This window comes from Labeo rohita, chromosome 13 (assembly GCF_022985175.1).
Source record: "Labeo rohita strain BAU-BD-2019 chromosome 13, IGBB_LRoh.1.0, whole genome shotgun sequence".
Classification (NCBI taxonomy): Eukaryota; Metazoa; Chordata; class Actinopteri; order Cypriniformes; family Cyprinidae; genus Labeo; species Labeo rohita.
The window spans coordinates 20,628,696-20,646,398 of NC_066881.1; the positions used below are offsets into that span (position 1 = coordinate 20,628,696).

General features: G+C 32.9%; 1 protein-coding gene across 1 annotated transcript in view; it reads left to right on the forward strand.

Moving 5' to 3' along the window:
- Positions 1-17,703, forward strand: part of myofl (myoferlin like) — a 32,339-nt gene that overhangs the window by 14,056 nt on the left and 580 nt on the right. Inside the window, exons 22-50 of the mRNA XM_051126411.1 lie at positions 46-155; positions 537-729; positions 845-1,000; positions 1,942-2,073; positions 2,190-2,353; positions 3,592-3,706; positions 4,580-4,682; positions 5,783-5,919; positions 6,088-6,252; positions 6,512-6,599; positions 7,572-7,649; positions 7,747-7,928; positions 8,017-8,175; positions 9,650-9,751; positions 9,832-9,993; positions 10,669-10,834; positions 11,765-11,838; positions 12,078-12,176; positions 12,302-12,430; positions 12,800-12,955; positions 13,060-13,151; positions 13,234-13,404; positions 14,310-14,458; positions 15,143-15,282; positions 15,388-15,476; positions 15,554-15,649; positions 17,035-17,176; positions 17,267-17,366; positions 17,480-17,658. Coding sequence (XP_050982368.1) covers positions 46-155; positions 537-729; positions 845-1,000; positions 1,942-2,073; positions 2,190-2,353; positions 3,592-3,706; positions 4,580-4,682; positions 5,783-5,919; positions 6,088-6,252; positions 6,512-6,599; positions 7,572-7,649; positions 7,747-7,928; positions 8,017-8,175; positions 9,650-9,751; positions 9,832-9,993; positions 10,669-10,834; positions 11,765-11,838; positions 12,078-12,176; positions 12,302-12,430; positions 12,800-12,955; positions 13,060-13,151; positions 13,234-13,404; positions 14,310-14,458; positions 15,143-15,282; positions 15,388-15,476; positions 15,554-15,649; positions 17,035-17,176; positions 17,267-17,366; positions 17,480-17,658 — 3,828 coding nt within the window. The remainder of the gene's footprint in view (positions 1-45; positions 156-536; positions 730-844; positions 1,001-1,941; positions 2,074-2,189; positions 2,354-3,591; positions 3,707-4,579; positions 4,683-5,782; positions 5,920-6,087; positions 6,253-6,511; positions 6,600-7,571; positions 7,650-7,746; positions 7,929-8,016; positions 8,176-9,649; positions 9,752-9,831; positions 9,994-10,668; positions 10,835-11,764; positions 11,839-12,077; positions 12,177-12,301; positions 12,431-12,799; positions 12,956-13,059; positions 13,152-13,233; positions 13,405-14,309; positions 14,459-15,142; positions 15,283-15,387; positions 15,477-15,553; positions 15,650-17,034; positions 17,177-17,266; positions 17,367-17,479; positions 17,659-17,703) is intronic.

Consider the following 17,703-nt stretch of genomic DNA (forward strand, 5'->3'; position numbering starts at 1 on the left):
GAATGATTCAGAGCAGTCATATTTTGTATGTGACTCTTTCTTTAGCAATCCAACGTCGTCTCTCTAAAGACGGCGCTCCTGGCTAAAGTGTCCGACTCTCGCCTAGCTGAGATTTGGCTGAGACTTATCACGCAGCTCATCGATGACCTTTCCAGGTAAATGCCAGGGGGTAAACTTTCTTATCTTCTTCTGTTTTATTACTTAGAATTGCCCTTGGAACAGTGTTGAACTAGACAACAAAATAACTAAAATGTTTGCTTTTATTTTGTCAATATTAAAAATGAAGACATGATGAAATAGATGAATTTTGATGATAAATAAATAATGTTGAGTCATATTAAAGTAAACAACTGAATCACATTGGACATTTCACATAAAACATTTCATGAACTACATAAGGTACAATAGGCTAAAATAAATAAGCATAGCAATAAAACTAAAACAACAAAAAAGTCAAATGTAAAAATGAACACTACCTTGTGTAACTTTATTTACCTACCATGTCAGACATGTGACTTGAATCTTGTTGCTGTTAGTTACCAGTTACCAGATTTGGAGGCTAAGCCGAATCTGACAGCGCTTGATATTCAGATCAAGAATCTGCGTGACAAAACCATGGCCAGTGTTAAAGAGGCAGCTATTCGCATGAGGGAAGAGGCTGTTGATGTTAGAGCCACAATGCCTGATATAGAGGACTGGCTGGAACGACTACAGCAGATCACAGAGGAGGTTTGGCATTGCCTTGTTATTGATCTTATACTACTGACAACTAAGAGAATGTTATATATCTAAACATCACATCTACATAATTAAAAGCCCTTGTTTGTTTGAATTCACAATACAGCCTCAGAACAGTATGCCTGATGTTATCATATGGATGCTGAGAGGAGAGAAACGTGTGGCTTACGCCCGAATCCCAGCCAATCAGGTTCTCTACTCCACCCACAGCGAGCAGGCCGTCGGCAAGTACTGCGGCAGGACGCAAAGCATCTTTATGCAGGTAAAACGGATAGTTAGACTGGTGCCACGACATGACATGACATGTATATACATCTCTGTATTTTTTTTTTCAGGTTTATAAAATTTTGTAAATAAAAAAATATATATTTTAGGGTCATTTTGCTGGTAAACCTTCTTTTTAGCTAGTTTTCACCATTTTTAATTAATTTTAATGTTTAACATACAGGTATTTGATGTAGTCAATAAATAATATGTCATAAAATATTCAATAATAATTATTAAGTATAATATTAAAGTATAATTCTAGAAAATCAATTAAAGCACGGACTCTCTGTTCTGACTTTTATATATTTTCCAATATTTAAGAATAAATCTATAGCTACACACTGTCAGTCAAAAGTTTGGAATCAGTATAATTTATCATGACATAAGAAGTTTTTTTATGCTCATCGAGGCTGTTTTTATTTAATGAAAAATACAGGAAAAAATGTAATATTGTGAAATATTATTACAATGTAAAATAACATTTTTCTATTTTAATATACATTAAAATCTAATTTATTCCTGTGATCAAAGCTGAATTTTCAGCATTATCACTCCACTATTCAGTGTCACATGATTCTTCAGAAATCATTCTAATATGCTGATTTATTATCAATGTTGAAAACAGTTGTGCTGGTTAATATTTTTTTGGAACCTGTCATACTTTTCTTTGAATAAGTTAAGAAGAGCAGCATTTAAAATAGAAATATTTTCTAACAATATACACTACCATTTAAAGGTTTTGCATCACAGGAATAAATTACATTTTAATGTATATTAAAATAGAAACCATTATTTTATATTCTAATAACATTTTGCAATATTAATGTTTTTTTTTTTTGCATTATTTTTGATCAAATAAATAAATTATTTATTATTTCCTAAATTAATACAATAATCAATTAAATTCAATTAAAAATGTAAACTTCTTGTTTTCAGTACCCAATGGACAAAAACAAAGGTCTCAAGATCCCTGTGCAGCTGCGTGTGAACATGTGGCTGGGTCTGTCTGCACATGAGAAGAAATTCAACAGTTTTGCAGAAGGAACATTCAGCGTGTATGCAGAGATGGTTAGTAAATGTGAACACTGAAGTGAAACCTATATAATATTGGAATTTTTTGTGGCCTGTTGTGTGTAACTTCCCTTAGCAACATTATGACGAAACCTTCTGTTCTTCTGTGTCAGTATGAGAATCAGGCTCAGGTTTTTGGGAAGTGGGGAACCACAGGTCTGGTTGGGCGGCATAAGTTTTCAGATGTGACAGGAAAAGTAAAACTGAAGCAGGAACGTTTCATGCCACCCAGGAGCTGGGAGTGGGAAGGAGACTGGTTCATTGACCCTGAGCGCTGGTAAGCCACATATGAATGCAACATATGCACATTTTCAATATGAATATATCTTTTGGTATGATTAGTGTGGTTATTGAGCTTTGCTTTTTAGCACCCACTCAGCTTAAACTACACTGCACTGCAAAAAAAAGTATTAATCAGTATTTTGTCTTTTTATATAATATCTGAAGTATAAAATACTATAGTTAAACTACGGTAACCCCAATCTAACTATGGTTTTGCTACACTAACCATAATTTCAACCATGGTATTTGTAGTAAAACTGTGGTTATACAAATGGTAGTTAATATGCCAAAAAACATGGTTAATTTTCATAAGGGTCATTGGCCAAATATTTTGTCTTTTTAAGAAAAAAAAGTTTACATAAAAAAAGAAACAATTTGGTAATAAGGTAATAATAATAAATCTTAAAAAATATACACAATTAGATATTTAAAAATTCAGTTTTGCTTCTCAAATAAATGTATCTTATTTTAAGGATGTTTAAATATTTTTACACTGGTATATTGTTTTTTTTTACTTTTTCTGTAAACCACTGAAAATGTGTGTGAATGTACACTCCTATTTAAAAGTTTTTGTTCAGTAAAATTAAAAAATAAATAAATAAATAAAAATATATATATTTAATATTATTGCAAATCATAATAACTATTTTCTGTTTTTAAATATTTTTAAAGTTTATTTATTTATTGTGATGGTAATGCTGAATTTTCAGCAGCGATTACTCCACATGATCCTTTAGAAATCAAATATGCTGATTTAGTGCTTAAGAAACATTGTTATTATTAGTGTTAAAACAGTTGTAGATCATTTGTAACATTATAAACATTTTACTTACTATTTCCTTGCTAAATAAAAGTATTAAATTCTATTCATTTTTATAAAAAAAAAAAAAAAAAGCTTACTGCCCCAGTGGTTTTAAAGGGTAGTATGTTATTAATGACTCTGTGGTTTAAGTAAAGTGGGTTAAAATCTATTTAGTTTTGCCTAGCACACAATCAGAGGAAGCTGTGGTAGTTGGCATACAGCCACAGTCAGCCTTGCTGTAACATAAACATAGTCTTTTTGCCAGGCTCTCTCTGCTCTGTGTTTATATAATCAGCTCTTCTGGGCCTCTTACACTGACCCCACTCCCTACTCTGTATGGAGTCATGGCCTTGGCTGAGTGTTTAACTGTGTACTGCATGTTGAAATAAATGTCACTAACGCCTCATCTGTGTGTTCTGTGCTTGAATCAGTCTGCTTACAGAGGCTGACGCAGGCCATTCTGAATTTACTGATGAGGTCTACCAAAACGAAACTCGCTTCCCTGGTGGAGAATGGAAACCTGCTGGTGAACCTTTCACTGATGTGGTGAGTGAACAAGCACTGGAGAGTCAAGGAGAAAGAACAACTTTTAATGTCACAATGTCTGCATTTTGAATTTAAATTTTGAAAACAGTATGGAAATTTGAAGCAGCCAAACTTTACCACGTACTGTGGTCTCATAGAAACTTCACAACCACATGCCTCAATTTTAGATCACTGGGTGGTAATACACTGGATGGAGCAGGTTTTGTAAAGGAATAATTCATGCAGAAATAAGAATTATGATTTGAATTACAGACTCATTCTCATGTTTTTACCAAATGTTCTTTCTGTGGAACAAAAAGGTGAATTTTTGACAAATATCATGGGCATCTTGTTCATCACAAAGCACAATAAAAGTATCATAACAATTTACAGTACAACTACAACCATATGCTATTTGATAGCTTTATATGATAAAAATCTGGTTAAGTTCATGAGATAAGCAGTGATGAATGATTCATGAGTGAATCACTGATTCTTTTTAATGAATCAGTTCATCCGTTTCTGATTCATTCATTCATACTGTGTGTGATTTGGTTATCAAGTTCAACTCACTGACTCATGGATCAGTTCAAAGTGGTTCTCGAGATAATGGCCCACAAAGTGAAAGATTATTTAGCAAATAACAATTAATTTAAATTTCAAGTTTGTTCATCACACCAAACTGTTGTACTGGCTTTAGAAGACTTTTTATTGTACTTTCGTGGCCTTTGTGTACATAAAATGCTCTTGAAATGATTCAAAATGTCACATTTCTCAATTGAAGAAAGTTATTCATGTTTGGAGAAACATGAGGGTGAGTAAACAATGATAGAATTGTTGTTTTTGGATGAATCACCACTTCAAGTATTGAATGATGGGATTTGTTCTGTGCAGAATGGAGAGAAAGCCCAGAACCCTCAAGAGATTGAGTGTCCTCCAGGATGGATTTGGGAAGATGACTGGAATTTTGACAGCAACAGGGCAGTGGATGAGAAAGGTCAGGAATTATGACTACCAGGATTAAAAGCTAGTTATGTCACACAAGATTTAAATTTCAAATAAATTAACTTTTTGTTCATCAAAGAATTCTTAAAGATGTAACAACTTTATTAAGCAGCACAATTGTTTTCAACATTAATAATAATAAGACATATTTCTTGAGCACTAAATAAATATATTATAATTATTTCTGAAGACTGGAGTAATGACTGCTGAAATCCTGCTTTGTCATCACAGGAATAAATTACATTTTAAAATATATAAAAATATAAATCAGTTATTTTAATTGGTAAAAATAATTCACAACAATACTGTTTTATTGCATCAATGAAGTACACTGCCATTCAAGATTTGTAATGTTTTTTAAAGGCTGTGTCTATTTGATTAAATATACCGAATATTATTGCAATTTAAAATAACAGTTTTCTATTTTAATATACTTTAAAATATTCTTTATTCCTGTGAAGCAAAACTTAATTTTCAGCATCATTACTCGTCTTCTGTCACATGATCCTTCAGAAATCATTCTAAGATGCTGTTTTATAATCAATGTTGTGCTGCTTAATATTTTTTGGGACCAATGATACCTTTTTCAGGATTCTTTGAATAAAAAATTTAAACAATGTTTATTCAAAATAGAGATTTTGTGTTAAAATATACCCTACTATTCAAAAGTTTGGGGTCAGTAAATTCTTTCTTTTTTTAAAATATTAATACTTTTATTCAGCAAGGATGTGTTAAATGGACAAAAAGCGATAGTAAAGACTTATATTGTTAGAAAAAAATCTATTTTGAATGAGTCCTGTTCTTTTTAACTTTTTATTCATTAAATTAAAAAAAGACACACAACATGCAAAACAGTTTCAACACTGGTAATAAATCGGCTGATAATGGCTGATAAAACCAATATTAGAAATTGCAAAAATATTTCACGACATTACTGTTTTTTGTATTTTTGATCAAATAAATACAGCCCTGATGAGTGTAAGAGACTCCATTAAAAAATCTTTTGAATGGCAGTGTACACTGATGAGGATATGATCCAATACTTTAGCATCTGTTGTTAAAGCATGTTCCATTGTTTGTGTTGAATGCCAGGATGGGAATACGGTGTCACCATTCCTCCTGATGATAAGCCCAGGTCCTGGGTTGCTGCTGAGAAAATGTACCACATCCATCGCAGGAAAAGACTGGTCCGACCTCGCAGGAAGATATCAGACACGCCCACTATAGAGGTGAGAACACCTCACTACCGTTACTTTCTGATCTGTATTTTGCGATTTTTCTGAATTGCACCATGTTAAGTTGCATTGTTGTCTTGTACTGCGACTGCCTTTCACTTCTGATTGAGTAGTTGTGAAAATCATCATCTGTATTATGTATAATCAATGTTTTCAAAACAGAAAAAAGACATTGGTGATGGCTGGGAATACTCGTCTCTGATTGGGTGGAAGTTCCACAGGAAGGAGCGTTCCTCGGACACATTCCGCCGCAGGCGTTGGAGGAGGAAAATGGCACCAGCTGAACGCGTGGGCGCGTCGGCTATCTTTAACCTGGAAGGGGCTTTGGTTAGTCTATTTACTGTCTTGACTGACTGTAAGAGTTAAAAACAACATTAGTTGTTTAAAATAGATTCTGTTTTGGGTAGAGGACAACCTTGAATTTATTTGTTCATTTATTTGTCCCTGACACAAGATTAAACAAGATTAAAAGTTTATTTGTTTTTGAGCCATTCCTATGGTTGTAGTTTAAAGTCTGCAGTCTGATATGACTTATTTAGAATGTCATTTTGAAGGATGTTCCTCACCTATTTTTATTTGGTTATAGGGAATAGACGAGGACGAGAAAGGCAGCAAAAAGGACACAGCTAAACTCTTTGGTGCCAACACACCCACTGTGTTTTGCAGATTCGACAGTGAGTAATGTTTATTCATGCCTGCTGATTAAAGGACTCCTTCTAAATTCCTTACACTGATTATATCTCTGAGACTAACACACCCCTCCTCTTCCCAACAATCTGCACAAAACAAAACGAAATAACAAGGACAGTTCGGGAGCCAATAGAAATCCTGAGCAGTGCTGATTAATTAGATTATTATACAAACTTCACTAAGAGAAGGAAGCACCAAACACCTAGCTGGTAGAAATTATTACACCATTTTAAATAGCTACACTACTGTTCATACACTACCAGTCAAAAGTTTTTGAACAGTACATTTTTTAATGTTTTTAAAAAAGTCTCTTCTGCATTTATTTGATCCAAAATACAGCAAAAGCAGTAATATTGTTATTGTTTACTATTTAAAATAACTGCTTTCTATTTGAATATATTTTAAAATGTAATTTATTCCTGTGATCAAAGCTACATTTTCAGCACCAAAAAGCAAGGATGCTTTAAATTGATCAAATATAATGATAAAGACATTTATAATGTTACAAATGATTTATATTTCAGAGAAATGCTGTTCTTCTGAACTTTCTATTCATCAAAGAAACCTGAAAAAATTCTACTCAGCTGTTTTTAACGTTAATGTTTTTTTAAGCAGCAAATCAGAATATTAGAATGATTTCTAAAGGATATTGTGACTGGAATAATGATGCTAAAAATTAAACTTTGAAATCACAGGAATAAATTACATTTTAAGATATATTTAAATAGAAAACAGTTATTTTAAATAGTAATAATATTTCAAAATTGTAGCGTTTTTGCTGTACTTTGGATCAAATAAATACAGTCTTGGTGAGCAGAAGAGACTTCTTTAAAAAACATTAAAAACAATCAGCATTACTGTGGTCTTTGGTGCAACACGATCCTTCAGAAATCATTCTAATATGCTTATTTTAATCCTTGAGAAACATTTTTATCACTTACCATGTGTCTCAACAGAGTCATTCATCTACCATCTCAGAGTCTATGTATATCAAGCCAAGAATCTTCTGCCTATGGACAAAGACAGCTTTTCTGGTGAGAAATGTTTAATCTAATATGAATGCAATTCATCACCTCACGTGTTTTAATTATTAATATTGACTGACTGATATTTTGTATCTTGTTTTCACAGATCCCTATGTGCATGTGTCGTTCATGCATGTCAGCAAGACAACAGAGATCATTAAGGCCAGTCTCAACCCCACATGGGACCAAACCCTTATTTTTGATGACATTGAAATCTACGGAGACCCTCAGACCATTGCTCACAGCCCGCCCAGTGTCGTTCTGGAAGTTTATGATAGTGACCAAGTGGTATGACTCTGTTAATACGAACTCTGGCCTTCAGGGAGTCTTCAAAAAGCACTGCATATTTTAATCTTGATCCATGGATGTTTTGCAGGGGAAGGATGAGCCAATGGGTAGATGCACGTGCCCTCCAGTAGTGAAGCTGAAACCTGCCGCCCAAGTAACACCTAGACTCCTTTGGTTCCCCATCACCATGAAGGGACGAAATGCAGGAGAAATGCTGGTAGCAGCAGAGCTCTTGCTTAAAGATAAGGTTGTTTTTATTCTTACTTTTTGTGTGTTAATATTTTTCTCCCACTACACATCAGTGTTATTTTAGTATTATTTATATGAAAGCACTTTACAATAAGATTAATTAGTTAATATTAGTTAACTACTTTATTTAACGTGAACTAAAAATTAAGAATACTTCTACAGTATTTATTAATCGTAGTTAATGTTATTTTCAGCATTTACTAATGCAATATTAAAATCAAAATATGTGCTTGTTAACATTAGTTAATGCAGTGTGAATTAACAATGAACGACTGTATTTTCAGTAACTAACATTAACAAAGATTAATAAATACTGTAATGTATTGTTCATTGTTTGTTCATGTTAGTTAATACATTAACTAACATTAACTAATGGAACCTCACTGTGAAGTGTTATCATTTATATTTATAATAGTTTTATTAATATTTTGAATTAGCTTTTAATTTTATACATTCAGCTTCATTTTAATCTTAGTGTATTTGTCATTTTATTAGTTTTGTTTTCTTTTAATATTACTATTAAGGTTTATTTTATTATTATTATTTTTTTTATTTAGTATAGTATAGTAGTAATTATATTTTTAGTTTGGTTTTCAGTTAGTAATTTTGGTGCTTTTTTTAGTTTTAGTTAACAGTAATAACCCTGCTACTCATACATTTATACTTTAAACCATGACAACATGTATTAATTATTAACATTGTATAAAATAATATATGAAAGTAATATGCTTTCATATATTATTTTATACAAGTTTAATTTCAACATATTTTTTTTTTCTTTTTGGATAAAGCTAAACACATATGAGATGATTTATACATCATCTGAAAGCTGGTCAAGATAAAACTATTTAAATATCTTGAATCTGAGGGTGCAAAAAAATCAAAATATTGAGAAAATTGCCTTGAAAGTTGTCCAAATTAAGTTCTTAGCAATGCATATTACTAATCAAAAATGAAGTTTTGATATATTTATGGTAGGAAATTTACAAAATATCTTCATGGAACATGATCTTTACTAAATATCCTAATGATTTCTGGCATAAAAGACAAATCGATAATTTTGACCCATACAATGTATTGTTGGCTATTGCTACAAATTTACCCATACTACTTATGGCTGGTTTTGTGGTCCAGGGTCACATATGGTTGTTTGTTATTAATAATTTATTTAATACAGTACTGTAGAATGTAAATATATTTTTAGCAGACAACTCACCATTATCTGTCTTAATACAGATGCTAATTTAAATACTGTATGTATCATAGGGTTGTCCGCAGTTTTAAATTTGCAGGGTGTAGCCAGTAGTTCTGTGAAAAGTAGTTCTGTGAAAAATCACCACTACCAAGGAAATACACAACTGGAGAGTGGCATATTCACCCACTGACCTAACTGTTGTCACCATTAGCGTGTCTCTTAACCACAGCACCATTATCATTTGCTTATCCAGTATGCTGTTCTTTGTTGACCTCAGGCAAATGACGTTAACCTTCCTCTGGTCCCACCTCGAAGAAGTGAGAATCTGTACATGGTTCCTCAGGGAATCAGGCCTGTGGTGCAGCTCACCGCAGTCGAGGTAATGCAGTCATCCTTACGAATAATGCGCTGAAACCAAACAAAATTACTGATGGTGTCTCATACTGTGTGTTTTGACAGATCCTGGCCTGGGGTTTAAGAAACATGAAGGCATATCAGCTGGCTGCAGTGTCTTCCCCGAGCCTTATAGTTGAATGTGGAGGTCATACTGTTCAGACTGGCATCATCAAAAACATCAAGAAAAATCCTAACTTCCCTGGATCTGTCCTGTTCCTCAAAGTGGTACAGCACCTCCTTAACCTAAAGAAATAGCTTTTGCTAACTTACAGAAAATGAATCAGTACTGTTGAAATGTCTGTGTATACAAAACAAAGGATAGAAGGATTTTTGCCACATGTGACATTAAGTTCTATTTTCAGCCTCTCTCATGAACACGATGGCCCGCAATGCTAATTAGTGGTTTTTGCTAAGGCAAGCTGTGCTGTTGCTCATTTTATTGGTTTGAGATTTGAATACATTTTGATGCGTAACTCATCCTACACCCTTTGTGCTGCAGAAATAAATGTAAACACAAATTATGAGGCAAACGATAAAATTGGCTAAAAACAAACCCTTATAGACTAAGATGTCACTTTTGTGACATAAGCTAGTAAGAAACCACCAAGTCATGAGCTAGCAATCATCTAGAACATTATAGCAACCCAGAACAACTCTAAACTCACTCAGAACTCCCTGGGATTGTGGCTGCAAGTCTAAAATTTTGCTTTTAAAAGACCATGTGCCCCAAGAGTCTAGGTAATATACTAAATTTGCCCTGCTTTCAGATTTAACCATGTTTTGATCTAAATACATACAGTGAAAACAAAAACTAAACATTACTAAGTAGTTGTGTTTGTAAATGAAGCTTTGTTGATTTTGGACAAGGAGAATCCTAACTATCTCTCTCTCTCTCTTCAGCTTCTCCCTAAAGATGAGATATACACTCCACCAATTGTCCTCAAAGTAATTGACCACAGGCCTTTTGGTCGAAAACCAGTTGTTGGACAGTGTACTATAAACTCCCTGGAAGAGTTCAGATGTGATCCTTTCATAACCACCACTGAAGTGGCTATGTCTGCCAAGGGTAATTTTTAATTAATTTAAACAATAATAAGAAGAGGAATTTTAATGTTTTAGAAAGAATAAGTCTGTTATGCTCACCAGGGCTGCATTATATATATATATATATATATACACACACACACACACAGACAAATGATCCTAATATGCTAATTTATTATCAGTGTTGGAAATAATTGTGCTGCTTAATATTTTTTTGGAACCTGTAATACTTTTTTTCAGGATTCTTTGATAAATATAAAGTTAAAAAGAATAGCATTTATTCAAAATAGTAATATTTTCTAACAGTGTAAGTCTTATCACTTCTTATCAATTTAGCACATTCTTGTTGAATAAAAGTAATTTCTTTTAAACAAAGAAAGAAAGAAATTATTTACTGACTCTAAACTTTGAAAGCTAGTGTGTTGTTACAAAAGATTTCTATTTTAAATAAATGCTGTTTCTTTTAGTATTCATCAGAGAATCCTGAAAAAAGTATCACAGTTTCAAAAAAATATTAAGCAGCACAACTGTTTTCAGCATTGATAATAAATCAGCACATTAGAATGATTTCCAAAGGATCATGTGACATTGAAGACTGGAGTAATGGCTGATGACAATTTAGCTTTGCATCACAGAAATAAATTCTATTTTAAAGTATAATAAAATAGAAAACTGCTATTTTAAATTGCAATAATATTTCACAATATTACATATTTTTCTGTATTTTTAATCAATTAAAGCAGCCTTGATGAGCAGAAAAGACTTCTTTAAACTTTTAAAATCCAAAACTTTTAAACGGCAGTATTTTAGCAGCCATTATTCCAGGCTTAGGTGTCACATGATCCTTCAGAAATATTCTAACATATTGACTTGCTGACTTTTTTTTTCCTGACAGTTGACTTTTAGCAGAAAGTATTCCATATGTATCTCATTTATAATTAATGTGTTTCAGTGGCCATGATGGCATCAGCTCCCAGAGATGTTGTCATTGATATGGGGGACCGAATGCCCAGCCTTCCTAAACAGGTACATACAGATGAATAGCTTTCAGCATAATGTAATTTATTGATAATTAGTTTGCCTCTCCTTTTCTATATCTACCCACTCGTGGTTTTCCCACGATCAGCAGAAAAATGATAAACAGCGTTTTTCCATTGTTATATAACAGTCTGGAAGCTACACTGTTATTGTGCGAATAGCTTCAGACAGATTGTTACAGCATCTTAGAGCCGAACTCATTTCTATTATACCACAACCTATTGCAGGAAGAGGATACGGTAGACTGGTGGAGCAAATTCTATGCCTCCATTAACGAGAATGAAAAGTGCGGCCCTTATCTCCAGAAAGGATATGACACTTTAACAGTAAGTTCACTTGCCCGATCTTACCATCCTGTATGGATGTTTGCATCCTGCTAATGTTTTAAAGCAAATAAGGTATGGCTATTGTTATGTAATTGCACAGTGTTAAAAGTATGTGTCTGTTTCAGGTCTATAACACAGAGCTTGAGGCGGTCCCAGAATTCAGAGGGCTGACAGACTTCTGCACTACATTCAAATTGCAGAGGGGAAAAACTGAGGATGATGAGGAAGACCCCTCTGTAGTGGGAGAGTTCAAGGCAAGTCTATGCCACTCAGCAATGCACTTAGCACTTTGTTTTTAAATAGAGTGGCTTTTTTTATAAGGGGTGGTGGTTTCCTTGTCATTAAAAATCTAGGCTGCTAGCACAAAGGTTGTTGGTTCAGTCCCACTAGGGGAGACTTATCACAATTTTCATATTGTGTAAGGCATTTAATCTTAGATTGTTAAGAAAGAACTCTTCCCCTACTGGTGTTGATACAAGGCAAGTTTCCAAATACTGGAAAAACTCTATACACTAAGAATCGACTCAAAAGACAAAAAGAGTGTACTTATATTAGACTGCCATCTAGTGGTAGACAAGTACACAAGCAAATTTCACTTGATATTAGTATGGCTACGTTCACAGGGCTCGTTTCGAGTGTATCCCTTGTCAGACGACCCAAATGTCTCAGACCCACCTCGACAGTTTAGAGAGCTGCCTGAGAGCTGTCCTCAAGAGTGCCTGGTCAGAATCTACATCATACGCTGCCTTGACCTGCAACCCAAAGATAACAATGGCATGGTGTGTATATAGCAAATTCAGAATTAAAACTGTGAAATATTTTGATGGTTTACAAAGCATCACATTTTAGACATGTAACATGTGCATATGTTTTCTTCATGAAGTGTGATCCCTACATAAAGATTTCTCTGGGGAAGAAAGTTATTGATGACAGAGATCACTACAAACCAAATACCCTAAATCCAGAATTTGGAAGGTGATGACGAATCATGCATTTACATACAGATATTTGTGTATTTATGATTGTTCTATTTAACTATTTTAAAATATGTTCACAGAGTGTTTGAACTTAACTGCTACATTCCACAAGACAAGGACTTGAAGATTTCCATCTTTGATTACGACCTGCTTAGCTCTGATGAGAAAGTTGGGGAAACAGTCATAGACCTTGAGAATCGACTTCTTTCTCGGTTTGGCTCACATTGTGGAATCCCAAAATCTTACTGTGTGTAAGTGTTTATCTTAGTAGCGGCCACTTTTTCACATTCACTAACAGTCAGAAGTTTTTGAACAGTAAGATTTTTAATGTTTTTAAAGAAGTCTCTTCTGCTCACCGAGCCTACATTTATTTGAAAAACCGTAAAATTTTGAAATATTTGTACTATTTAAAATAACTGTTTTATATTTGAATATATTTTAAAATGTAATTTATTCCTGTGATCAAAGCTGAATTTTCATCATCATTACTCCAATCTTCAGTATCACACAATCCTTCAAAAATCATTCTAATTTGCAGACCTGCTGTTCAAGAAACATTATTTTATCATTATCATTATTATTATTATTAATATTTAAAACAGTTGGGGGGGCGGGGGATTATAGAAATTGATACTTTTATTCATCAAGGATGCTTTAAATTCATCAAAGGTGAAGATAAAGACATTTATAATATTACAAAAGATTTCTATTGCTGATAAATGATGTTCTTCTGAACTTTCTATTCTTCAAAAAAAAAGAAAGAAAAAACATCTACTCAGCTGTTTTCAGTAAAATAATAATAAATGTTTTTTGAGCAGTGAATCAGAATATTAGAATGATTTCTGAAGGATCATGTGACTGGAGTAATGATGCTAAAAATTCAGCTTTGAAATCACAGGAATAAATGACACTTTAATATATATTTAAATAGAAAACAATTATTTTAAATAGTAAAACTATTTCTGAATTTTACTGTTTTAGCTGTACTTTGGATCAAATAAATGCAGGCTTGAGGAGCAGAAGAGACTTATTTAAAAAACATTAGAAATCTTACTGTTCAAAAACTTTTGACTGGTTGTGTACAGTTTTATCATCTCATTCACGTTTACTAGACATATTTATGTACTCAATGATTTTTAAAATATGTTTGGAAAAGATCTGGAGTGAACCAGTGGAGGGATCAGCTCAAACCATCTCAGATCCTACAGAATCTGGCCAGGATGAAAGGAGTTCCTGCTCCTCAGATCGCAGATGATGGAAGTTTCCTGTCGTTTGGAGGACGAGAGTACAGACTAGATGAACTGGGTATGCTTATTCAACCTATTAGACCTTGTCTTGTACATAACTATTCAAATGTTTGGGGTCAGTAAGATTTTTTAAAGAAATTTGATCAAAAGTGACAGTGATAAAAGTTATAAAAGCTTTCTATTTCAAATAAATATATATTCTATTTAAAATTATTTTAAAAATTCAAATAATGCTATTCTTTTGGACTTTTTATTCATCAAAGAATCCTAAAAAATGTATCATGGTTTCCAAAAAATATGTTTTCAACAATAATAATAATAATAAGTAATGTTTAAATGATTTCTGAAGGATCATGTGACATGCCATCAGCTTTGTCATGACAGAAATAAATTACGTTGTAACATTTATTAAAAGAAAAAAAGCAGTTATTTAATTGTCTTCATATTTTACAGTTTTTACTTTATTTTTTATCAAATAATGCAGACTTCTTTCAAAACATAAAAAATCAACCCCAAACTTTTTAAACAGTACTCTGAATATGACCTTAAGAACCCCTTATGTAGCAAATAAAGGTACACTTTGTTCTTACTATAGTTTTACCTGATTCAGCACAACTGTACATGATGTATGCTTCGCTTCTACTTTTGTTTGGAACTTGCAGTATCATATATTGCTAAATAAGCATTTTATAATACTGTAAAAAAGCAATGAAAACACAAATGGATATTACTTTGCTCACAGAGGCCAATAAAACCATCCATCCACACCTGGGCCCACCTAAGGAGCGAATCTGCGCACATGTGTTGAGGAGGCAAGGCCTCGTCCCAGAGCATGTAGAGACCAGGACCCTGTACAGCACCTACCAGCCCACTCTCTCTCAGGTCAGTCCCCACATCTTTAGCTTTTCTAATACATACTCAAAAACTTTGCATTTGGTTTATCCAGAGGTACTGTTTGTGTGGCTTATGTCCATTTTGTCTTCATAGGGCAAAGTCCAGATGTGGGTTGAAATATTCCCCAAAAGCCTTGGTATTCCAGGACCCCTTTGTGACATCACTCCTCGCAAACCCAAAAAGTACCATCTACTTTTATTAACAACTGTAAAACTGCTTAGGTGTGTTTGGTGTTGTAATGTGTTTCTTTACATTGAAGGTATTTCCTGCGAGCCATCGTTTGGAATACGACTGAAGTCATCCTGGATGAAACCAGCATCACAGGAGAAAACATGAGTGACATCTATGTGAAAGGGTAATATGTTTATTATAATATTAGCTACCGTTTGGGGTCAGTACACTACTATTCAAAAGTTTGGGATCAGTAAGATTTTTAATTTTTAAGATTTTTCTTACACTCATCAAGGCTGCATTTATTTGATCAAAATCAGGTAAAAAAAAAAAAAGCAATATTGTGAAATTTTATTTCAATGTAAAATAACTGTTTTCTGTGTGAATATATTTTAAAATATAATTTATTCCTGTGATGCAAAGCTGAATTTTCAGCATAATTACTCTAGTCTTCAGTGTCACATGATCCTTCAGAAATCATTCTATTATGCTGATTTATTATCGGTGTTGAAAACAGTTGTTCTGCTTAATATTTTGATAGAACCTGTGGTACAAAGGTAAAAAGAATATAATTTATTTAAAACAGAAATAATAAAATAATCTTGTGTAACAATATAAACTACCATTTAAAATGTTGTGGTCAGTACATTTTTATTCTTTCTTAAATAAATAATAAATAAATAAACAAATAACACTTTTATTCACCAAGGATGTGTTAAATTGATAGAAAGTGATAGCAAAGACTTTCTTTTTAACTTTTTATGCATCAAAGAATCACGAAAAAGAATCATATATATATTGAGCAGAACTGTTTCCAACATTGTAATAAATCCAAAAATTTCAAAAAGTAATAAATCAGCATATTAGAATGGTTTCTAAAAGATCATATGACACTGAAGACTGGAGTAATGGCTTCTGAAAATTCAGCTTTGCATCACAGGAATAAATTATATTTTAAAACAAATTAAAAACATTATTTCAAACTGTAATAATATTTTCACAATGTTACTGTTTTTTTCTGCATTTTGATCAAGTATATGCAGCCTCAAGAGCATAAGAGAACTCTTTAAAAAACATTACAATTTTTACTGATCACAAACTTTTGAACATCAGTGTATTTTGGAAAGAAATTAATACTATTATTAAGAAAGGATCCATTAAATTTATCAAAAGTGTCAGTATTTCTATTAGTTAAAGAATCCTGAAAAAAATGTCTAGGGTTTTTACAAAAATATTAATCATCACAGTTGTTTACAATATTGATAATAATAAGCATGTTTCTAAAGCATCAAATCAGCATATTAGAATGATTTTTGAAGGATCTTATGACACTTTGCATCACAGGAATAAATACATTTTAATAATATTAAAATACTAATATAATAATAATAATACATTTTCACAATTTTACTGTTTTTACTGCATTTATGCCACATTGGTGAGCATAAAAGACTATTTTTCAAAAACATTAAAAAATCAAACCTACCCCAAACTTACAAACACTAGTGTATATGTATTTATTTATATTTTATGTAATTTATTCATATTTATGCTTGTATGTATTTATAGGTGGATGCCAGGTATGGAAGAGGACAAGCAGAAAACTGATGTCCATTACAGGTCTCTTGATGGAGATGGAAATTTCAACTGGAGATTTGTCTTTGGCTTTGATTATTTGCCAGCAGAACAGCTGTGTCTTGTGTCTAGAAAGGTTAGTGGTTTGAAAAGTGCAAATAAATATTAAATGAAGTGTTTTCATTAATTGATAGTCACAATAAACCATATGTATTTTCATTTTCAGGAACACTTCTGGAGTCTTGACAAAACCGAGTTCAGAATCCCTCCTAAACTAATCATTCAGATCTGGGACAATGATAAATTCTCTTTGGATGATTACTTAGGTGAATTCTCGTACCCACCAGATGTTGGATTATTTAGATTATTATTATGCATTATTTGGGGTTTCTTTAGAAATATTCAAGGTAATTCCGTGCGTTTTGGCTTTCTCCAACAGGCACGGTGGAGTTGGATATGCTTCACCTCATCCCTCCAGCTAAAACTCCTGAAAAGTGCTCTTTAAGCATGCTATCCCAAACTGGCAAAAACCTCACGCCTACGTCACTCTTCTCCCAGAAGTCAGTGAGAGGCTGGTGGCCTTGTGCCATGGAAGAAGATGGCAAAAAAATCCTGGCTGTGAGTGTAGCTTGCAAGCATACTGATAAAAATAAGATACATGAC